Below are 24470 nucleotides of genomic sequence, written 5' to 3'. Positions count from 1 at the left end.
GGGCCATGGGAGCCATGGTGGACGCTGACAACAGTACTTGGTGTTCTTGGCCTGAGCTGGGACTGCCCACCTCCCATCTGCAGGAAGGAGCACAGAAAGGAAGTCTGATGTCATGAAAAAAACTGGGGATCCAGAGGCAGATTCCAGAGGCCCTCTGGACTCTGCCCAGGAGCCTCATTTTCCCACTGGGGAGATGTGGGGCAGGGGGTAGAGTAGCTATTCTCCTGTGACATTTTAGGGATGTGGGTAGGGTTGCCAGATTTAACAAATAAAAATACAGGACACCCAGTTAAATTAGAATTCCAGATAAACAACAAATACATTTTAGTATAAGTATGCCCTAAATATTGCATGGGACATATTTATTTATACTAAAAAGTTATTCATTGTTTATCTGAAATTCAGATTTAACTGGGCATCCGGTATTTTGTCTGGCAACCCTACATCTGTGTCGGTGGACGCCAGAAGGAAGCAATGCCATCCTCCTGCCCTCCTCCGGCTCCTCCTCAGGGCACCAACCTGCCTGGTCCCTTCACCTCTTCAGCCTCCCACGTCTACCCCTCAAGCTCCTCCATGCCCTTCTCAGCACCCTCATTCCACTCCCTAGGATACCCTCCTCCCCTAAGCTCACCCATCTTCCTCTCCCCTAAGGGCCACACCTCCGCAGGGCTCCAGGCCTGGGCAGAGAGGCAGGAGATTAGGGGTGTCTCAGGTCTTGGGTGTTGGTGCAGCGGGGCCCTGGAATCCCAAGTTAGCAAGAAGTTCACTAAGGAAGCAGCAGCGTGGGTGCTGCTAGGAGAAAGCTCCAGTACTCTCTGGACTAGGTCCACCTTGGCAGAGGGGTGGGCTAGGTCCAGAGCCAACTGCTGGGGGAGGAGGAAAGACGTGCCGTGCCCCCCCCAATTCCTTTCAACAAGATCAGTCACCAGGAACTTCAAATAGAGAGGGCATTCTCCTGGGCCAGACCCCAATTCAGCTTGGATCAGGAAACTGGAAGATTCTGTCCTTAGGGGCCAAGAGATAATGAGAAACAGAGACAGAGAGAGACAGAGAGTCCAGGAGATTTGGTGAGAAACAGACACAGAGACAGGGAGACACAGGACCAAACCAGAGACAAGGGAAATGGAAACAGAGACAGAAAAACAGACACCTCCACTGAGACAGACAGAAATTAACAAAGAGGAGAAACAGAGATGGGAAAACAGGGAACACGTAGAAATGAAGAGAAAATGCATGGACACAGAGACGGGGAGAAACTGAAACAGGAAAACAGAGACTGGGAGAAATGGGGCGGACCAAGGAGAGGTTAAACATAAGACCGAGAAAACACGACTGGGAAAGATGAGAAACAGAGATAAGGAGAAAGCGGTGAGAGAAAAAAGAAAAAGAAGCCAAAGGACGACGGCTGTCCTTTCCTACTAGGTTGGGGCTAGTTTTCAGTGGCAAAGTCAGATTTGAGACGCAGCAGGAGACGTCTAAATACCTAAGAACTGATCCTCTCCTGGAGCCCTCCCCCTTTCCCCAGGTCTGGCAGCAGCACCCCACCCACCATCTCCTTTTCGCCCCCGTCCTCAGGGGTCCGGGCTCCATCTCTCCAACTCCCACAAGGTCTCCTTACGTCTCATCTGTGTTTGGGCGTCTGGCTCTCACCCTCCGCGTATCGCCCACCGAGACGGCCTCCCACCGCACACTCCAGCCGGGTCCCCCCGGAGGGAGCCCAGGGAGACGCAGCCCCAGGTCCCAGCCCCGCGCTGCCCGGCTCCGGGGGAAGCCCGCGTTGAGCGATGCTGCCACCTGCCGGCCGGATCCGGGAAGCACAGCACGCCTCCGGGGCGGGGCGCGGCCGCCGCTGGTCTGAATCCAGCCCCTCCCGGCCGGGATCGCGTCCGCGGGGTCTCTCCAGAAATCTGGATGGGCCTGCTCGCACGCGCCCCAGCTCGCCTGGCTGCCGCTCGGCCCCAGCTGCGGACTCAGGCACTAGTCTCTGAATCCTGGGGCCTTAATTTCCACTGTAGTCAAATGGAGGAAGTGTACCAACGCCTCCTCCCAGGATTTCAGGGAGGGTGGGGGCGGGGTACGAATGTACTAGTGATCTACCCTAGGTTCTCCTGACCCAGAAATCAATCAGGCCGTCCCTCCCTCCCTTCTTGGCCAAAAAAAAAAAAAAAAAGTGACACCTCCCTCCGTTGTAATCCCCTCAATCCACTCCAGGGCCTTCGCTTCCTCTCTCCCTCAACCTCTGCCCCCCAGAAGTCCATGTGGGTAGGGACTTCCAGTGGTCCAGCTCCCTCTGCCTGCATCCTCTCTCCATCTGGTAGGCGCAGCAGTCCCTCTCAAGCTTGGGATCACTTAGAGGGTGGAGCAGTTGAGGGTTGGGAAGGGGTAGCTCAGCAGTCTTAAACTGACACCACAATATTTTTTAATCAGAGAATCTCTTCTACCTCCCATTTCCCAAAACCCAACCCACACTTCTTTCCCTCCCTTCCCCCCTCCCCCTCCCTTCCCGGGTCCGGCCCACCCCCGGTGCGTCAGCTCCGCCCCCATCCCGAGGCGGGGCCCTATAGGTGGAGAGTCGTGGGATAGGTCGCGGCCCCGCCTCTCCCCTCCTCCCCCTACACAGGGAAGCTCAGTGGCCCCCCGTGCCAGGATGTCAGACACCTGGGTCCCCGGCCTAGTACCCACCTTGCTGCTCGGCCTGCTGGCCTGCCTCCAACAGGTGAGCGCTTGGGAGGTAAAGCTGTGGAACTTTCGGGGCCCTACTCTTGTGGGTCAGGGGCCTGCTTCTGGCTCCCGATCACCACCTTCCATTGTCAGGATTTCCTCGTGACCACATGCAGTTAGCAACTTCCTTTCTCTTTTTGCCGGGGAGGTAAGAGCAGAGGGAGGCCCTGAGAAGGCCTGGGTTCCTTCACCTCGTGGGGGACTGTGTCGTGGGAACTACTCGTGCCCACCGCCATCTGACGCTTAGCTCCTCTTGGTGAGTGGGGACTTTGACCCTCACGTTAGCCTTGGCTTGTTCTCGCTGCATCAGAAAGCGGGGACTAGCGGAGGGCCTGAGGTCTGGACTGAGATCTGGACGCCTGGCCAGCCTATCTCCCCAGCTCCATTCTTCACAGTGCTGGGTGACCTTGGGGAAGTCCTAGCCCTCTCTGGGACTGTGTTTCTCTGCTTGTGCCCCAGAGGAAAGGAGGCTCCCTCTTCCCTTTCTAGGAGTGGGGGTAGGATTCCAGCTGGTCATAGGATTTGATCTGGCTGCCTGACCCAAGGCTGGGGTGACCTCTGAAACCTGTGATTTCCAAGGATGAGGCAGGGTTTCAACACCTCCTCATCCCTCCCTGCCCCAGTGATGGGGGCAGTCTATCCAGTTTTGGGATGGGAGATTATCCTAGAAACTGACATAGGTCTAGAATATGTGTTTTTAACTTCTATGTAAGAGTCTGAGGGAAGGCCCAGGCCTGCTCCCCACAGCATTCACTGACTGCTGAGCGGCTCTGCTCCAGAAGCCCTGTTACTCCTTCTCTATCACCAGCGGTGGGTTTGTGCCAGCACTAGGCTGAGCATCCTTTTGTTGGTTCCTCCCAACAACTCCAGGGGGCAGGCTGTTAATGCCCCCAGTCCACATGTAAGTAAGTTGAAACTGCCCAAGATTACCCCAACACTTGATACCACCTCAGTCGAGACCACCACCTGTTTAAAATGGGGGTGGGGGGAGAGAATCTGGGAGAGGATCCCCTACTGCTCCAAACAGGAGCTCAAGATTAATTCAGTAAACCTGTTCATTGTTTGTCTTTCTTAGTTGGGGGCCAGGAGAGGGGGGAGGGACAGGGGATGGGATCTGAGGGAAAGGAGGTACACTGAGTGCCTGGACCCCTTGGGCTGTCCCCAACTCTGCAGTCACCTTACCCTCTCTGGGCCAACCTGCAGGGGTTCATTCCTGCTCCTGACCCCACTGGCCAAGACTTGTGGGAATCAGCCCAACTATTATTGGCTGTCATTGGTATTCTTAGCTTTATTGTTGTTGTCATTAACAGTTAAACTGTTATTTCAAGGTATAAAGATATGGTGGTCTTGGGACTTCCCTGGCAGTACAGTGGTTAAGACTGCACGCTTCCGCTGCAGGATGCACGGGTTTGATCCCTGGTCAGGGAACTAAGATCCTGCATGCTGGTGGTGCGGCCAAAAAAAAAAAAAAAAAAGACATGGTGGTCTCGCCAAAGTTGGCTTCTTATTCTTGAGCCATGGTTGTTTATCTCCCTGGAGGCTGGGGTGGGGTGACAGATAACCTCCCGTTTGCTGTGTTCTCTACCTGCATTCCTCCCCCACGGTCTGGGAGCAGCCAGGATGAAATGAAACCAGGTTGTCAGTGCTCTTTCGTTCATTCTGCCAAAATCATGAGTATTGGTTTTCAATAGACAAAAATCCCTCCCCTGGTGGGGTTTACATTCTACTGAGGAGACAAACAAGCAGCAAGATAAAGTAAAATATATAGCATGTTAGATGTTGACAAGAGCTATGCAGATAAAGTAAGCACAGTTAGGGGAAAGGGAGTGCTTTGGGGGAGTAGATGTAATTTTAAGTAAGATGGTCAGAGAAGGTGCTGGAGCCAGCCTCTCAGATACCTGGGGAAAGAACTTTCCAAGCAGGGCTTATGCACATATTTGCTATTAATCAGGTTAAATTCCGTAATGATAGCCTCCATGTGGCACAGAACTAGTGCAAAAGAGGGAGGGAGGGAGGAGCTTGTTCCTGCAGGCATGTGTAAAACAGCCAGACGTGCTCAGAGAACTCCCAGCGGGTGGGTGTGCAGGAGGGCCAGGGGGAGTGGGAATGGGGGATAGGGCTGGTCATGGTGTCTGGGCCCCAGGAAGCCACTGAAGGAGGCTTCCAGCAAGGTCTTAGGTGTTCAGATTTGTGGGATAGAAACCTGCAGCAGTGTTGGGAGTGACGGGGTGGGCGCGGGGGTTGCTGGAGTCCTGGCCGTGGCGGGGATGGATTGGAAGGATGGTGAGAAGGCGTGAGCTTACAGACCTGGGGGTGAGCAAATGTGGCAGGAGGTGTGGTGAGGAGAGGAAGGAGAGCTGGGGCCACGAGGTGGCGCTGGGGCTGCAGCCACCGACCCGGGGAACATGTGGAGGGAGGTGCAAAGCAGGCGTGGGGGAAGATGCTGATCCTCTGGGACCTGCTAGCAGTGAGGTACCTGGGCAGCATCTGGGTGGAAACCCCAGCCCCCAGTTTATGACCCAAACCTCCGCCTCTTTTCTTCCACAGGCTGCAGCCACATGTGGTCTCTTCTTGTAAGTCTGGGATTTGGGCTGTAACTTCCAGTGTGGGGAGGAGACATCCCAAATCCTGCCCTGCCTGCCTTCATCATCCTCACCCTCTCCCCTTCTAGCCAGAAACCATACCGCCACCCGGAGAGGGAGACTCCACCCCTCACTCCTTCCACCAGCCTAGCGACGGGCAGTTTCACATTTGCGGGCCAATCCCCGTCCTTCTTACTCCATTCTTAGTCCATCTCCCCTCTGAGGGTCCCCTGGAAGCGAGGGCAAACGCTCTCACTCTATGAACACTAAGAAGCCCAAGCACCATGAGGAGGGGCTGAGGCGAGTGGCCTCTGGGCAGCCAAGTGTTTCCACCAGTCAGCCCTGGATGTTCCAGGAACACCGTGCCCCTCCCACCTCCTGCTCCGTGGGCACCAGCACCAGCTCACTCCTCCTGGAATTAGCTCCTGGACCCTCCCCACTGTCCCTCTCCCTCTACACCTCCTTAGAGTGATGTTGTAGCCACTACAACACTCAGTCCCCACACCTGCCCAGTGAGGTCGACAGCACCTTCATTACACCCATCTTATAGATGAGGAAAGTGAGGCCCAGCAAGGAATGTAACTTGGCACGAGTGCACAAGGCCAGTAGTGAGCTGAGCCTGAAACCCAGGTCCTGATCCCAGCCCCAGGTTCCTCCCACTGAGCCCAGGGGGGCCTGTACCTCCACCCTGCTAGGGGTGTGGCTCGTGCCCTGAGCACACGGGTGAGTTTTAGGGAAGCTGGGATCCTTCTGCCTCCCCACCTTGGTACCAATGGCCTCTCTCTGACCCGGTCCACAGCACCTGCCCTAAAGGGTTCAACTGCTGTGGTAACAGCTGCTGCCAAGAGTACCAGCCAGAGCAGTACGAGCTCTTCTCTGGCCCCTTGAGGTGAGCCTTGGGCCAGTTCCTCTGGCCCACACAGGACTGGACTGGACTTCCTGCTGAGGGGTGGGTGTAGGTCAGGGGAGGGAGGGAGGTGCAGCGGGGATGGCTGGAGACTCAGGCTGATGTTGGTGGTTCCTTACCCCAGGATCTTTGTCATCGTCTTTCTGATCATCATACCCCTCTTGTGCATCTGTGGCCTGGCTAAGCGCTTCTGTCGCAACTGCAGAAAATCGGAGCAGGACCCCCCAACGGATCATGAGGGGCCCCCAGAACGGCCCCCCATTACTCCCGCAGAGAGGGTCACAGCATCCATTTCTGAGCCCCCACCCCCCTACAGTGAGGTGGGTATCCACCCCAACCCCTGCCCTGTCCCTCGGCTCTCTGTGCCTCCCCATTCAGATTTTTAGAGCAACGGGGGCAGTGGAGGGTGTCCTTAGGCCAAGCCTCTGGGCCCTAGGGAGGGCTCTGCAACCAGCGTCGGGTCACCCTTCTCCCTGGTAGACATGCCACCACCGGCACATGGGTGGCAGTGGCCAGTGGCAGGCCCTGAGAAGTCTCTGTCCCCTCCTTTCCCTGCAGATTATCCTGAAGCCCGTCGTGGGTCTGCCTCCCGTGGAGCCACCCCCTCCCTACAGCTTCAGGCCTGAGGAACACGCCGGGGTGCGCAGCGGCATCGATAACCCCACCTTCTGAACCACCTCCTGCCTGGAACCTTGTCATCGGCCGCCTCCTCCCCAGGGCCTCCTGGATCAAGCCAGAGACTCGCCCCTGCCCGTCGTGCCAGACCTCTGGCCATTCTTGGCTTTAACTTATTGCTTTTCCTACCCCGGTTCCACGCCAGTTGCTTCTCTTGTCCCAAGGGCTGGTCTGGAGTGACGTGTCCACCCCTCCCTCACCCGCCGTTGCAAGGTAGAGGCTGTCTGGAGGAAAGTGTGAACAGCTGGAGGTGCCCAGCGGTGGAACGAGCTGCTCTGAGAGTGGAGGGAGCTGCGCTCTGGTGGTACGAGTGTGGACTGGACGGCCAGCTCTGAGATGTTTTGCAGGGCGCTGATGCACTCTGGGAGACAGGACTGCCTGAGCTCTACCTGGGCTCTGCTTTCCATTCTACCTGACTAGAGAAGACCCCATTGTACCCTCCCCTCCCCTGCAACATGAGTTCTCACTAAATCTGAGAGTCTGCCTCTGACTGTGTGGGGAGGTGAGCCCAGGCAATGCTGGGGGATACGGCTTGGGGGGGGGGGTCACTGTGCCTGAAATCCCACCACTGATGAGCCTGGGAGGACAGTACATCTGTGGGCCACCCTCTGGGAGAGGATCTTGGCAGATGCTTTGACCTCTGGTTCCTTGAGGTCTCTGGGTGCCACAGAGCCTGGACGGGGAATGGGGATGGGGTGGGAGTGACCATTGTGTGCTTCCTCATCCTACCCTCCGGCTGCTTTCCCTTGGGACACATAGAGCTCAGCTCTCTGACTCTCTCACCACGGAGGTGGGGAGGGGGCAGTGGGGAGGCGAGCTGGGGCAGGGCCTGGAAGACCTTGATCTGCCCCACCCTGGAATCTCTGGAGGGAGGAGAGAGAGCAGATCTGCCCTTCTCCAGTCCCGCGTAGTTCTGGGCACCACCGCCTCAGCCCCATCTGCGGGGTTAAGCACCCGAAGAGAAAAGAGGCGCTCACCATTGCAGCATGGCAGAGTCTTCACAGGGCGTTATCCCTGCGGGGGCCTGCAGCAGAGTGTGGAGCTGGAAGCCTGGCGTGGGACACGCAGTGTGAGAGACACCCCCACGCCAGCATCTTGGGGGCTCAGGAGGCCTGGGCCCCTCCACCTGACCTTGCCTTTGCACTGCTTCTCGGCAGCCTCTGAATGCCAGCCTTCCTCCCCAGGCAGAGGGCACAGAGCAATGCTGGCCAAAGTTCCTGCGAGGGTCAGAGGTAGAACTGGCTCCGGTGTGCTGGCCTCCTCCGGGGCTCTCCCAATAATTTTCTTGGGGCATCAGGACCCAGGCAGGTGACAGGGCCAGGGGCAGGGAGATGGCACACCCAGCCCCAAAGATGCTAGAAACGGGCTGTCTGGCCGGGGGTTCCTGCTGGAGACGAGGCCCCAGAGGAAGAACAGCAGTTACTGACAACAGAGTTCCAGAGTTGGCAGTGGAGTGAGCCCAGCCATAGGAAGTTTCCCTTCAGTTTCAGAGGTTGATCAGGAAGATATGTGGGTGCTTGTGTAAACATGGCGAGTTCCCATTAGAGAAGTCCCAGAGCTGACGTTGCCCTCACTGGTAAACACCCACCCCAGTGGGAGGATGTTAAGCCATGGCCTTTGCAGACCTGGGAGAGGAGGTCACCGTCTGCCTGGACGCTGCCTGCCTTTCACCGAAGGTGACATGACATAGGGTCTTTAAATCCTTCCCAGCAACAGCAGAGTGGCCTGGAGGAAAGTGGTTGTCATGAAGCCTAGCGGGGCTGGGACCTAGTAGCAGAAATTGTCAGTTCTATGGCTCTCTGTTTGCTGTTGGTGGGAGTGGAAATAGTGTGTTTTTCCTGGAGGGCAATCCAGCAGTATCCATTCATGCCACAGATACTTACAAAGACCCTACTATGTGTCTGACGCTATGCCTGGCCCTGGGTAGCCATTAAAATTTTAAATGCACATGACCCAGCAATTCCACTTCCAGGAATGATCCTTCAGAAATGCTCATACAAAAGAGCTTAAAGATATATACAGTGGAATATTACTCAGCCATAAAAAGAAACGAAATTGAGTTATTTGTAGTGAGGTGGATGGACCTAGAGTCTGTCATACAGAGTGAAGTAAGTCAGAAAGAGAAAAACAAATACCATATGCTAACACATATATACGGAATCTAAAAAGAAAAAACAGTCATGAAGAACCTAGGGGCAGGACGGGAATAAAGATGCAGACCTACTAGAGAATGGACTTGAGGACATGGGAAGGGGGAAGGGTAAGCTGGGACAAAGTGAGAGAGTGGCATGTACATATATACACTACCAAATGTAAAACAGCTAGTGGGAAGCAGTTGCATAGCACAGGGAGATCAGCTTGGTGCTTTGTGACCACCTAGAGGGGTGAGATAGGGAGGGTGGGAGGGAGGGAGACACAAGAGGGAGGAGATATGGGGATATATGTATATGTATAGCTGATTCACTTTGTTATAAAGCAGAAACTAACACACCATTGTAAAGCAATTATATGCCAATAAAGATGTTAAAAAAAAAAAGCTTAAAGAGATATCCATCGCAGCATTGTAGCTGGGGGTAAATGAAAAATACCCTTAATGTCCGTTGATAGCCTGTTAAATATACCAACCAGGTCCCTCCATATTGAGAAGGCTCTGCAGCCTTTAAAGACAATGAAGTGGATCTGAAGCACTGACCTGGCACGATGTCCATCATTTATTGCTACAGAGAAAAGGCAAGTTGCAGAACAATTGTCTATGATCTCAATTTGTAAACATAGACTTCATCATATAATATATACGTTTTCCCCCTTTGCAAATGTATAGAAAAGATCTAGAAGGATATAAATTAAACCACATTTGCCACATTTTTAACAGTGGTTGGCACTGTGGGATGGAGGGATGGAAGTGGTTTTTTACTTTGTGTGCTTTGTCATTGTTTACATTTTTCACAATGAGCAAGCATGACTTTCACAAATTTTTAAAAGATCTCTCTAACGGAAAATATAGGTGGCTTCAGAAGTTAATGAAGACTCATCATATGAACTTTGATCGATGGTGATTCATGTATTATCTGCCCTGCTATGAGGAAGAGGCTCAAAGGACTCAGATTCAGATGTGGCACACACACATGTATGGGACCCAGGGAATAGATAAGCCATGGACATGGGAGCTGCCAGATGTGTGAGGTCACGTGATGCCTGTATGTCGCAGCTATGCAGGACAGTGACGGGCACTCAGTGCATGTCGAACGTCTGGCTGGCGGACAGGGTGGATGAGCAGTCCCACGGCGACTGAGAATTCATCCCTTGAGCTTGCTTTAGCAGCTCAGACCTAAGGAAGAACAACCGAAAGGTGAAATCACTTAACCGGTGAATGAATGATTACCAAAGTGAGTGAGGGAACAAATGTGAAAGTCTGCCACAGACATTTCAATGCCACATGCAGCCTGGTTACCTTCAAGAAGGCGCTCCTTGTGGCTGTGGACTTGCCCTTCTGTCTGCAGGCGCTCTCCAGAGGACTGGGCAGTGCAGGAAAAGCTGTGAGGCAGGGAGCAGGCGGGAGGCAGGAGGAGGGAGGAGGAGAAAGGGGCCCTGCTGCTGTGGAAGCTGGGAGGAAGGATGACACCAAGAATCCTCCCTCACCCCGGGACTCAGAGTCAGAACTCCAGCCTCTGACATTTTAGCTTCAGCATCCAGCACCCTCAGGTCTCAGCCCCCGTTTGCACAATGAAGAGGTGTACCCCTTCCCGCCCCAGTAGGAGGTTGCTCTCTGACTCGCATGTGGGGAGGGGCTGAGAAGCTAAGAGAATTCAGAGGCCCTCCTTGATTCCAGCAGCTTCTTCCCAGCCACACCTCGGCCACACCCTCAAGTGGACACACCTGATCTTGTCATCCCTGGTAACTTCAACCCTCCCACCCCCTGACCATCACCTCCTATTCCTCCAGCTCAGGTACTGTTATTAGCTCCACGCCAGTGACTCTGAGCCCACTGAGACCTCCGAGCCATTGGCCTTAGCCTCCTGCCGTGCCATCAGCTACATCCTCACTGCCCTTACCCAGCTTGGAGTCCTGGATCCCTCCTGATAATCACTGCCCTGCATCCAACTCCTTTACCCTTTTCTGCGTCCATTGTACTCAGCTGGAAAAATCCCAAACCCTGGTTGGAACCAACTTCTGCTCAAGAACCAGTACACCTGTGCAACTGGACTCACTTCCAAAACAAAACTACAAATCTCAAGCGAGGGGGCTTCCCTGGTGGCGCAGTGGTTGAGAATCCGCCTGCCAATGCAGGGGACACGGGTTCGAGCCCTGGTCCGGGAAGATCCCACATGCCGCGGAGCAACTACGCCCGTGCGCCACAACTACTGAGCCTGTGCTCTAGAGCCCACAAGCCAAGTGGACCCTCAATGCCTTAGAAGCTTTACTTCCTCACTCTTGAGATGACTAATTCTACTCTAATCTCCCAACCTCAATTTCAGGTGGTGATGGCACCACAGACTTCAGAGGAAAATTGGTTGCCATCACACAAGAACCACCCAATTCTGCCCCCATCCCCACCACCACCTCTGGCTACAGTGGAAACTGCATTCCACACTCCAGCTGGATTCCACACCTCCGAGCTTCTCAGGACCTCACTCCTGCAGTAATTCCTGCATCAGCTATCTCTCCCTCATTACTGGACCTTTATCATTATCACCTGTGCAGGTGCATCACTGTGTCCCATGACCTGTCTTAGAGAAACCCTCCTTGATGCTCTCATCCCTCCCGTTCTCACTTTACCCTGCTCCAGTCAGCCCTTTGTCCCCATGAAATGGCTCTTGTCCACATCACCTACATCTTGCTGAAGTCAAAGGTCAATTCTCAAGCCTCATTTACTCAGTGTCTGGGCATTTGACACATTTGGCCATTTCCTCCTTCTTGAAGAACCTTCTTGTCTGGACTTCTCTGATGCCAGTTTCCCTGGTTTTTGTCCTGCACTGCTGTTCCTTTTCTGGCTCCTTCACTTTCCTCCCCCTCCACCAGCTCTGAATGACAGTTGACTCGAGGCTCTGTCTTTGGGCCTCTTGTCTTCACCTTCACTCACTCCTGTAGTGGGTCTCAGCCAGTTCTGTGGTTTCATAGACTATCTATTGTCTGATGAATCCCAAATCTTTCTCTCTGGCTGAGACTTCTCCCCTGAGATCCAGACTTAGATATTTAACTACCTAACTTCTCCACTTGGATGCATTTCATAGTCCAAACTAGGTTCTAATTTCCCTCCACCCCACCCCAAATCCAGTCCTTCCCAAGTTGTCCCATCATAAATAGATGGTACTACCTGCCAGCCTGCTGTTCAGGCCCAAGAACTGAATTATTCTAATTTCCCTCCTTCCCTCACCCCCTCATCCTGCCTCCAGAATAGATCCATGTCCCCTTCTCACCATTTCACCACTACAGCCCTAGACAAAGTCACTGTCAAGACTAGCCTAGGCGGTCCTACTGATGTCCTAACTGGCCTCCATCTCACCCCCTGCAGTTCATCCTGTTCACTGCAGCCAAGATCTTTCTAAAGCATAAGTAAGCATAAATAAGTCACTCCCCCGCTTAAAGGCTTCTGACAGTTGCCCGTTGTACTTGGAATAAACTCCAGCCCCTGGCTGTGGCCTGCAGGACTTACCAGGTGTGGCCCCTTCCAGCTCCTCCCTGCTCATGGCATTCCAGCTTTGACTGTCCCAGATCAGCCTGGCTCAGGTCCTGAAGTGGCTTTCTGCTTGGAACCCCTCCCTCTGTACTTCTCTCGGGAACTTCACCAGGCTGCCAGCTTTTCATCATTCTGCTTCCAGTTCGACTGTCACCTCCTTAAAGAAGCGTCCCCTGACCACCTGCAGAAAGTAGCACCCCCACCCCCACCCCCGAGGCCCACTCTGTTACACTACCCTATTTTATTGTCTTCACAGTTTGGCCCCATACTGGAAATCACCTTATTTATGTGCTTCTGTGTTTATAGTCCCTTTCACCTCTCTGGGCCAACGCCCCTCAGAGCTGGGATCTGCCATGTTCATGCTCCCGTCCAGAGTGTAGAACAATGCTGGGCAAGGAGGCAGCCTCACTGTGGACTCAATACCAGCAGCCGGCAGCTGCCTCAGAAGCAACACCCAAAAGGTCCTGCAAGAGAAACATCCAAGAGAGGGGCTGCCGGGCCTTGCACACGCACCCCCACCCCAGTGCTGTCTGTGTGATGCCAGGCCCTTGATCCACAAGGAGTTGCTGTGTTCTTTCTCTCTCTCCCTTCCTCCCTTTCTTTCTTTTTTTCACTGAATACTCAGTGAACACCTCTCACGTGTCAGGCACGATCCCAGAGCCTGGGTAAATGAGGCCCACAAACTAGACACTGTTCCTGCCCTCATGGAGAACAGACGCTAGTCAAACAACCCAACAAATGAAACTGTGGTTACCCAGTGGGCTAATAAGTGCTGGGAAGAAAAGGTACACATGTAGTGTTAGAGAAGATGGGGTGGGCTGCTTTAGACGGGGAGGTTGGGCATGATCCCTGTAAGGAGACGGCATTGAACTAATGCCAGAAGAAAGAGAGGTAGACTGACATGAGAGAGCATGCAGAAGCGTGCTCATGGCAGAGAGGCCAGCATGTGCAAAGACCCTAAGTAGGGAAGGAGCTTGGTGGCTCAAGACACTTAAAGGAGACCCCTCTTGGCTTCAAAATCCCCAGGATTCTTAACAATGGGTATATGCACTTCTTAGGGCTGTCAGAACAAATAACCACAACCTGGAGGGCTTAAAACAACAAAAATTAATTCTCTCACAGTTCTGGAGGCCAAAAGTCTGAAATCAACGTTTGGGCAGGGTTGGTTCCTTCTGGAGGCTCTGAGGAAGAATCCATTCCATGCCCTCTTGTGGCTTCTGGGGGCTGCGGGTGATCCTTGGCAGTCCTTGGCTTCTGGCTGCCTGCGATCTCTGCCCTCGTCTTCACACGGCCTTTTCCTCTGTGTCTATGCGTGCCCTTCTTTCCTGTCTCTCATAAAGACATTTTTCGTTGGATTTAGGGCTCACCCTAATCCAGGATGATCTCACTTCAAGATCCTTACCTTAATTACATCTGCAAAGACCCTTATTCCAAATAAGGTCACATTCTGGGCTTCTGAGTGGAGATGTCTTTTGGGGGCACAATTCAACCCCTTATAGAAGTCATAGAAGGCATTCTCATCTGGAAGGCACCTCGGAGATCCTCTGAAACAACATATCTCAAAGTATAATCCCTAAAAAAGTAGTTCTAGAAGGTATTTTTATTTTATTTTGTTTATTTATTTATTTTTTTAAATATATGGACTCCCGTATTTTTTTTTTTTAATTTATTTTTGGCTGTGTTGGGTCTTCGTTTCTGTGTGAGGGCTTTCTCTAGTTGCGGCAAGCGGGAGCCACTCTTCATCGTGGTGCGCGGGCCTCTCACTGTCGCGGCCTCTCTTGTTGCGGAACACAGGCTCCAGACGCGCAGGCTCAGTAGTTGTGGCTCACGGGCCCAGCTGCTCCGCGGCATGTGGGATCTTCCCAGACCAGGGCTCGAACCTGTGTCCCCTGCATTGGCAGGCAGCTTCTCAACCACTGTGCCACCAGAGAAGCCCCTAGAAGGTATTTTTAAAAGGAGGGAGTGGCATTCTGTGTTCAAATAAATTTGGAAAAATGCTGCATACACATCTCACACTGGATGATTCACAATTCACCTTAGCATATTAAATGACTGAGAATTGACAGCAAAGAAGCCACCTTATCATTATGTAAAGCAGAATGTCCCTAGTTTATTTCACCATAAAACCCTGTTTTCCTTTTCGTAAACCCTGTGGAATTTTGAGAGAAATGCTGATGTAATCCAACCTTGTCTTATGTGATGATCAAAGTCCAGAAAAGAGAAGTGAGCTATCCAAGGTCACACAGCTGGCAGGGTCAGAAGCTGAATTTAAAACTCAGTCTCTTCAAGAGATGAAGGACAAATTATTGAGGGCCAGGGGTCAGGGGTGATGTGAGGGAGGGAGTAGGTGTGATTATAAAGGAGTAGCTGGAGGGGGTCTTTGCGGTGAAGGAATAGTTCTGTATCTTGATTGCAGTGGTGGTTACACAAATCTACACAGGTGATGAAATGACATAGAATTATACACAAACATTGTACCAATGTCAGTTTCCTGATTTTGATACTGTGTGTAAGATGTAACCCCTGGGCATTACATAAGTTGCAACCATTGGGGGAAACTGGACAAAAGGAACTTGGGACCTCTTTGTACTATCTTTGCAACTTCCTATGAATCTATAATGATTTCAAAAACAAAAAGATTCTACAAAATCAGTTTCCCACCTCCAGGTTCAAGAGCTTTTTACATTATTAAAGTTTATTAGATCAAATTTAGTTTCAGTTTATGCACCCAGGGCCCAACACAAAGCACATTTTATTGCTGTTTTTAAAAAAATAAATTTATTTATTTATTGGCTGCGTTGGATTTTCATTGCTGCGCACAGGCTTTCAGGGGCTGCTCTTCCTTGTGGTGTGTGGGCTTCTCATTGCAATGGCTTCTCTTGTTGCGGAGCACAGGCTCTAGGCATGCGGGCTTCAGTAGTTGTAGCACACAGGCTCAGTAGTTGTGGCTCGTGGGCTCTAGAGCACAGGCTCAGTAGTTGTGGCTCATGGGCTTAGCTGCTCCGCAGCATGTGAGTTCTTCCTGGACCAGGGCTCGAACCCGAGTCCCCTGCATTGGCAGGCAGATTCCTAACCACTGCACCACCAGGGAAGTCCCTTTACTGCTTTTTATAGTTTGCAGTTTATGTAAACTGCAGTAATTTGGGTGTAGAGGGGGGTAATTTGTAGATGCTCCACTGCCGTGATGAATGCAAAGTTGTATAGATCTTCTCCCTCCTTCACACCTGACCATGACTTTCTTGCAGCCAAGTGTGCGGCTCTTGCTCACATAGAGACACAGAGGCAAGAGGAAGAAGACGTCAGCTGGATTTCTTAGTCATCTAGATATACCTCCTTGGGTCAAAAATGTATATTATATACACACATATATATAATATACATATTGACATATTTTATATGTATATTGAAAAGATGTAAACTTCATTTACAAAACAGTCAACTGGCTGGATTTGGCTCATGAGCCGTAGTTTGCTGACTTCTGAATTAAAACGTATCATATAAATAAGTCTTATTTTTCCCCTCTTATCCTCCACCCAGCTTGCTTGTGCAGTTGGCTGTTTTTGTTGCTGTCTTGGTTTGTTTTTCCAATTTCTTTTCAATTTTTTTTTATTGTGGTAAAATATACATAACATAAAATTTACCATCTTAACCATTTTTAAGTGTACAGTTCCGTGGTATCAAATACATGCATGATTTTGTGCAACCATCACCACCACCCATCTCCATAACTCATTTCATCTTATAAAACTGTCATTAAATAACAACTCTCCATTCTCTCTCCCTTTCCCCCAGCCCCTGGCAACCACCATTTTACTTTCTGTCACTATGATTTTGATTAAGTATCTCATATAAGTGGAATCTACAATATTTGTCCTTTGGATCAGGCTTATTTTACTTAGCATAACATCCTCAAGGTTCATTCATGTTGTAGCATATACCAGATTTTCCTTCCTTTTTAAAGTGAGTAATATCCATCACATGTACATACCACATTTTGCTTATCCATTCATCTGTTTATAGACACACAGATTGCTTCCATGTTTTAGCTATGATGAATAATGCTGCTATGAACGTGGGTGTACACAAAGCTCTTCAAGACCTTGCTTTTACTTCTTTTGGGTATATACCCACAAGTGGAATTGCTGGATCATATATTGCTGGATTGCTGGATCATTCTATTTTTAGTTTTTTAAGGCACTGCTCTTCTGTTTTCCACAGCAGCTGCACCATTTAATATTTCTATCAACAGTGCACAAGAGTTTCAATGTCTCCATATCCTCACCAACACTTATTTTCTGATTTTTTGATAGTAGCTATCCTAATGGGAATGAGTTAAAAACATTGTAGCTTTGATTTCCATTTTCCTAATGATTAGTGATGCAGAGCATCTTTTCATGAGTTTATTGGCCATTTGTATATCATCTTTGGAGAAATGTCTATTTAAGTCCTTTGCCCATTTTAAAATCAGGTTTTTGGCTTTTTTGTTGTTGAGTTTTAGGAGTTCCATAATATATAATCTGGATATTAATCCCTTATCAGATACATGATTTTAAAATATTTTCTCCCATTCAGTGGGTTGCTTTGTTACTCTATTGCTATTGTATTTTGATGCACAAAATTTTTGTTTCAGGAAGTCCAATATGTCTATTTTTTCTTTTATTGTTTGTATCTTTAGTGTTATATCCAAGAAATCATTATCAAATACAACGTCATAAAGCTTTTGCCCTATGTTTTCTTCTAAGAGTTTTATATTTTTTAGGTCTTTGATCCATTTTGAGTTCATTTTTGTACATGATTTTAGTTAAGGGTCCAACTTCTCACCCTTTTGTATGTAAATATCCAGTTTTCTCAGCACCATTTATTAAAAGACTGTCCTTTCCTCCATTGAAGGGTCTTGGCTCCCTTGTCAAAAATCATTTGATCATATATGGGAGGGTTTATTTCTGGACTCTCTATTCTATTCCATATATCTGTCTTTATGCCAGTATCACACTGCCTTGATTACTGTGGCTTTGTAGCAAGTTTTGAAAGCAGGAAGTGTGAGTCCTCCAGCTTTTTTTTTTTTTTTTTTTTTTTGGCTGCATTGGGTCTTTGTTGCTGTGCGTGGGCTTTCTCTCGTTGCAGTGAGCGGGGGCTACTCTTTGTTGTGGTGCACAAGCTTCTCATTGCGGTGGCTTCTCTTGTTGCGGAGCATGGGCTCTAGGCACATGGACTTCAGTAGTTGCAGCACTCGGGCTCAGTAGTTGTGGCACACGGGCTTAGTTGCTCCACGGCATGTGAGATCTTCCCGGCCCAGGGCTTGAACCTGTGTCCCCTGCGTTAGCAGGCAGATTCTTAACCACTGTGCAACCAGGGAAGCCCCAGTCCTCCAGCTTTACTCTTGTTTTTCAAGATTGTTTTGGCTATTTGGAGTCCCTTGAGATTCCAAGTGAATTTTAGGATGGGTTTTTCTATTTTTGAAAAAAAAAAAAATTGTTGGGATTTTGACAGGGATGACATTGAATCTATAGATTGCTCTGGGCAGTGTTGACATCTTAACTTTATTAAATCTTCCAATCCATGAACAGGGATGTGTTTCCATTTATTTATGTCCTCTTTAATTTCTCTCAGCAATGTTTTGTAGTTTTCATTGTACATGTCTTTCCCCTCCTTGGTTAAGTTAATTCCTAAGAATTTTAATCTTTTTGATACTATTGTAAATGGAATTGTTTTTATAATTTCCTGTTCAGATTGTTCACTGCTAATATATTGAAATGCAAGTGATTTTTGTGTGTTGACTTTGTATCCTGCTACTTTGCTGAATTTGAAACCAAGCAGGACCCTATGGGGCCTCCCAGGTACAAAAGCCTTTCCGTGCCCTACCCCCCACCCAATTCTTGTCTGTAGGAAAAACGTTTCAACCTCTGAGACCCTCCCTGAGTTCCAAAAGGCATATCAAAACAGTTACTAATTAGAGGAATGAGGGAATGCAGAAAGAATGACTAGTACAACAATGGGGCAGGGTCCCAGTTCCCCCTCAAGGAATATGCATAACAATCTGATACATATCTCTGAGTTTTTCTACGGGAACTAAGGCCCCCACCCAGGTGGGGGATGGTAAGTTTAGGCTGAACATAAGCACATGGACCCCAGACTGGTTGGAAACAGAAGGAAGATTCCTGGACCACCACTCTGTTACCTCACCACCAACCAATCAGAGGAAGGTCACACACCCTGCAGACCTCCCCCCAAATTTTGCCTATAAAAACTTCCCCCAAAACCATCAGGGATTTTGGGTCTTTTGAGCATGAGCCGTCCCACTTTCCTTGCTTAGCCTTCTCAATACCTTTCTCCACTCCAAACTCCGATGTTTTGATTTCTTTGGCTTCACTGTGCATTGGGCACATGAACTTGGGTTTGACAACAAATTCATTTATTAATTTTAACATTTTTTGGTGGAATATTTGGGGTTTTCTACATATAACATCAGGTCATCTGTGGACAGAGATGATTTTAATTCTTCCTTTCCAGTTTGGGTACCTTTTATTTCTTTTTCTTGCCTAATTGCTCTGGTTAGAATTTCCAGTACTATGTTGAATAGAAAGGGCAACACTGGACATCCTTGCCTTGTTCCTGATCTTAGAGGAAAAGCTTTCAGTCTTTTACAACTGAATATGATGTTCCCTGTGGGTTTTTAATATATAGCTTTCATTACATTGAGGTAGTTTCCTTCTCTTGTTTGCTGAGTGTTTTTATCATGAAAGGGTGTTGAATTCTGTCAAATTCTTTTCCTGCATCAATAGAGATGTCCTGTGTTTTTTCCTTTCATTCAGTTAATGTGGTGTATTACATTGATCAATTTACATATGTTGAAGCATGCTTGCTTTCCAGGAATAAATCCCACTTGATCGAAATGTATACTTCATTTAATACACTGCTCAGTTAGGTTTGCTAGTATTTTGTTGAGAATTTTTGCATCAGTGTCCATAAAAGGATATTGGTCTGTAGTTTTATTGTAGGTTTTTTTGTCTGGCTTTGGTATCAGCATAATTCTGGCTTCATCGAATAGTCATTTAAGCATAGTAGGTTTTCCCTCTTTTTCAATTCTTTGGAAAATTTTGAGAAGGATTGGTATTAGTTTTCCTTAAATATTTGGTAGAATTCACCAGTGAAGCCACCAGGTCCATGGCTTTTCTTTGTTGGAAGATTTTTGATTACTGATTCAATCTCCTTATTAGTCATAGATCTTTTTGAATGTTCTATTTCTTCATGATTTAGTCTCTGTAGGTTTTGTGTTACCAGGAGGGGAGGAAGGAGGGCAACAACAACTGCTGGCCTCCTCTTTGTACCTCTAAGATCAGAAGCAGAAATCAGCAATCAGAGCACAGACTCCTGCTATTTGGAGGACAGGGCCCTTTTTGCCCACTCTGGCTCCTGCAAGCTGTCTGCAAGCTGCTCCAGGAACATGGGCACAGCTGCCTGCAACCTGGCTGAGGGTGGGGGATGGGTACCTGCTACTGTGCTAAGAGCTGAAATTGACTGAAATTAACAGCAATTTACTGTCTGAGCCTTCCCCCTGGAAGCTGCAAGCCATTAATAGATTCCAGAGTTACAAAATATTTACATCGGAGACAAGATGAAAAGGCAGAGGGCTACATACCAGATGAAGGAACAAGATAAAACCCCAGAAAAACAACTAAATGAAGTGGAGATAGGCAACCTTCCAGAAAAAGAATTCAGAATAATGATAGTGAAGATGATCCAGGACCTTGGAAAAAGAATGGAGGCAAAGATCGAGAAGATGCAAGAAATGTTTAACAAAGACCTAGAAGAATTAAAGAACAAACAAACAGAGATGAACAATACAATAACTGAAATGAAAAATACACTAGAAGGAATCAATAGCAGAATAACTGAGGCAGAAGAACGGATAAGTGACCTGGAAGTCAGAATGGTGGAATTCACTGCTGTGGAACAGACTAAAGAAAAAAGAATGAAAAGAAATGAAGACAGCCTAAGAGACCTCTGGGAGGACACTAAACACAACAACATTCGCACTATAGGGGTCCCAGAAGGAGAAGAGACAGAGAAAGGACCAGAGAAAATATTTGAAGAGATTATAATCGAAAACTTCCCTAACATGGGAAAGGAAATAGCCACCCAAGTCCAGGAAGTGCAGAGAGTCCCACACAGGATAAACCCAAGGAGAAACACGCCGAGACACATAGTAATCAAATTGGCAAAAATTAAAGACAAAGAAAATTATTGAAAGCAGCAAGGGAAAAACGACAAATAACATACAAGGGAACTCCCATAAGGTTAACAGCTGATTTCTCAGCAGAAACTCTACAAGCCAGAAGGGAGTGGCATGATATACTTAAAGTGATGAAAAGGAAGAACCTACAACCAAGATTACTCTACCTGGCAAGGATCTCATTCAGATTTGATGGAGAAATCAAAAGCTTCACAGACAAGCAAAAGCTAAGAGAATTCAGCACCACCAAACCAGCTCTACAACAAACGCTAAAGGCACTTCTCTAAGTGGGAAACACAAGAGAAGAAAAGGACCTACAAAAACAAACCCAAAACAATTAAGAAAATGGTCATAGGAACATACATATCGATAATTACCTTAAACGTGAATGGATTAAATGCTCCAACCAAAAGACACAGCCTCGCTGAATGGATACAAAGACAAGACCCATATATATGCTGTCTACGAGAGACCCACTTCAGACCTAGGGACACATACAGACTGAAAGTGAGAGGATGGAAAAAGATATTCCATGCAAATGGAAATCAAAAGAAAGCTGGAGTAGCTATACTCATATCAGATAAAATAGACGTTAAAATAAAGAATGTTACAAGAAACAATGAAGGACACTACATAATGATCAAGGGATCAATCCAAGAAGAAGATAGAACAATTATAAATATATATGCACCCAACATAGGAGCACCTCAATACATAAGGCAACTGCTAACAACTATAAAAGAGGAAATCGACAGTAACACAATAATAGTCGGGGACTTTAACACCTCACTTACACCAATGGACAGATCATCCAAAATGAAAATAAATAAGGAAACACAAGCTTTAAATGACACAATCGACCAGATAGATTTAATTGATATTTATAGGACATTCCATCCAAAAACAGCAGATTACACTTTCTTCTCAAGTGCGCACAGAACATTCTCCAGGATAGATCACATCTTGGGTCACAAATCAAGCCTCAGTAAATTTAAGAAAATCGAAATCATATCAAGCATCTTTTCTGACCACAAAGCTATGAGATTAGAAATGAATTACAGGGAAAAAAACGTAAAAAACACAAACACATGGAGGCTAAACAATATGTTATTAAATAACCAAGAGATCACTGAAGAAATCAAAGAGGAAATCAAAAAATACCTAGAGACAAATGACAATGAACACACGACGATCCAAAACCTATGGGATGAAGCAAAAGCAGTTCTAAGAGGGAAGTTTATAGCTATACAAGCCTACCTCAAGAAACAAGAAAAATCTCAAATAAACAATCTAACCTTACACCTAAAGGAACGAGAGAAAGAAGAACAAACAAAACCCAAAGTTAGCAGAAGGAAAGAAATCATAAGATCAGAGCAGAAATAAATGAAATAGAAACAAAGAAAACAATAGCAAAGATCAATAAAACTATAAGCTGGTTCTTTGAGAAGATAAACAAACTTGATAAGCCATTAGCCAGACTCATCAAGAAAAAGAGGGAGAGGACTCAAATCAATAAAATTAGGAATGAAAAAGGAGAAGTTACAACAGACACCGCAGAAATACAAAGCATCCTAAGAGACTACTACAAGCAACTCTATGCCAATAAAATGGACAACCTGGAAGAAATGGACAAATTCTTAGAAAGGTATAACCTTCCAAGACTGAACCAGGAAGAAATAGAAAATATGAACAGACCAATCACAAGTAATGAAATTGAAACTGTGATTAAAAATCTTCCAACAAACAAAAGTCCAGGACCAGATGGCTTCACGGGTGAATTCTATCAAACATTTAGAGAAGAGCTAACACCCATCCTTCTCAAACTCTTCCAAAAAATTGCAGAGGAAAGAACACTCCCAAACTCATTCTATGAGGCCACCATCACCCTGATACCAAAACCAGACAAAGATACTACAAAAAAAGAAAATTACAGAGCAATATCACTGATGAATATAGATGCAAAAATCCTCAACAAAATACTGGCAAACAGAATCCAACAACACATTAAAAGGATCATACACCACGATCAAGTGGGATTTATCCCAGGGATGCAAGGATTCTTCAATATACGCAAATCAATCAATATGATACACCATATTAACAAATTGAAGAATAAAAACCATATGATCATCTCAATAGATGCAGAAAAAGCTTTTGACAAAATTCAACACCCATTTATGATAAAAACTCTCCAGAAAGTGGGCATAGAGGGAACTTCCTCAACATAATAAAGGCCATATACGACAAACCCACAGCAAACATCATTCTCAATGGTGAAAAACTGGAAGAATTTCCTCTGAGATCAGGAATGAGACAAGGATGTCCACTCTCACCACTATTATTCAACACAGTTTTGGAAGTCCTAGCCACAGCAATCAGAGAAGAACAAGAAATAAAAGGAATACAAATTGGAAAAGAAGAAGTAAAACTGTCACTGTTTGCAGATGACATGATACTATACATAGACAATCCTAAAGATGCCACCAGAAAACTACTACAGCTAATCAATGAATTTGGTAAAGTTGCAAGATACAAAATTAATGCACAGAAATCTCTTGCATTCCTATACACCAATGATGAAAAATCTGAAAGAGAAATTATGGAAACACTCCCGTTTATCATTGCAACAAAAAGAATAAAATATCTAGGAATAAACCTACCTAGGGAGACAAAAGACCTGAATGCAGAAAACTGTAAGACACTGATGAAAGAAATTAAAGATGATACCAAGAGGTGGAGAGATATACCATGTTCTTGGATTGGAAGAATCAATATTGTGAAAATGACTATACTACCCAAAGCAATCTACAGAATCAATGCAATCTCTATCAAATTACCAATGGCATTTTTGACGGAACTAGAACAAATCATCTTAAAATTTGTATGGAGACACAAAAGAGCCCAAATAGCCAAAGCAGTCTTGAGGGAAAAAACCGGAGCTGGAGGAATCAGACTCCCTGACTTCAGACTATACTACAAAGCTACAGTAATCAAGACAATATGGTACTGGCACAAAAACAGAAACATAGATCAGTGGAACAGGATAGAAAGCCCAGAGATAAACCCACACACCTATGGTCAACTAATCTGTGACAAAGGAGGCAAGGATATACAATGGAGAAAAGACAGTCTCTTCAATAAGTGGTGCTGGAAAAACTGGACAGCTACATGTAAAAGAATGAAATTAGAACACTCCCTAACACCATACACAAAAATAAACTCAAAATGGATTCGAGACCTAAATGTAAGACTGGACACTATAAAACTCTCAGTGGAAAACATAGGCAGAACACTCTTTGACATCAATCACAGCAAGATCTTTTTTGATCCACCTCCTAGAGTAATGGAAATAAAAACAAAAATAAACTAATGGGACCTAATGAAACTTCAAAGCTTTTGCACAGCAAAGGAAACCATAAACAAGACGAAAAGACAACCCTCAGAATGGGAGAAAATATTTGCAAACGAATCAACGGACAAAGGATTAATCTCCAAAATATATAAACAACTCATGCAGCTCAATATTAAAGAAACAAACAACCCAACCAAAAATGGGCAGAAGACCTAAATAGACATTTCTCCAAAGAAGACATACAGATGGCCAAGAAGCACATGAAAAGATGCTCAACATCACTAATTATTAGAGAAATGCAAATCAAAACTACAATGAGGTAT

The 24470-nt window shown here is 47.2% G+C and overlaps 1 protein-coding gene across 1 annotated transcript; it reads left to right on the top strand.

Moving 5' to 3' along the window:
- Positions 1-2647: 2647 nt before the first annotated feature.
- On the top strand, positions 2648-7202 carry TMEM92 (transmembrane protein 92). Its single transcript, XM_068531576.1, has 5 exons — positions 2648-2716; positions 5269-5294; positions 6103-6192; positions 6335-6530; positions 6769-7202. Exons 1-5 carry the CDS (start codon positions 2648-2650, stop codon positions 6880-6882), a joined length of 495 nt encoding a protein of 164 aa, XP_068387677.1. The 3' UTR covers positions 6883-7202.
- The last annotated feature ends 17268 nt before the right edge of the window (positions 7203-24470 follow it).

The sequence above is a fragment of the Eschrichtius robustus genome, chromosome 20 (assembly GCF_028021215.1).
Source record: "Eschrichtius robustus isolate mEscRob2 chromosome 20, mEscRob2.pri, whole genome shotgun sequence".
Classification (NCBI taxonomy): domain Eukaryota; kingdom Metazoa; phylum Chordata; class Mammalia; order Artiodactyla; family Eschrichtiidae; genus Eschrichtius; species Eschrichtius robustus.
The sequence above is the reverse complement of the archived record's forward strand: the minus strand, read 5'-3'. Positions and strand labels throughout refer to the sequence as shown.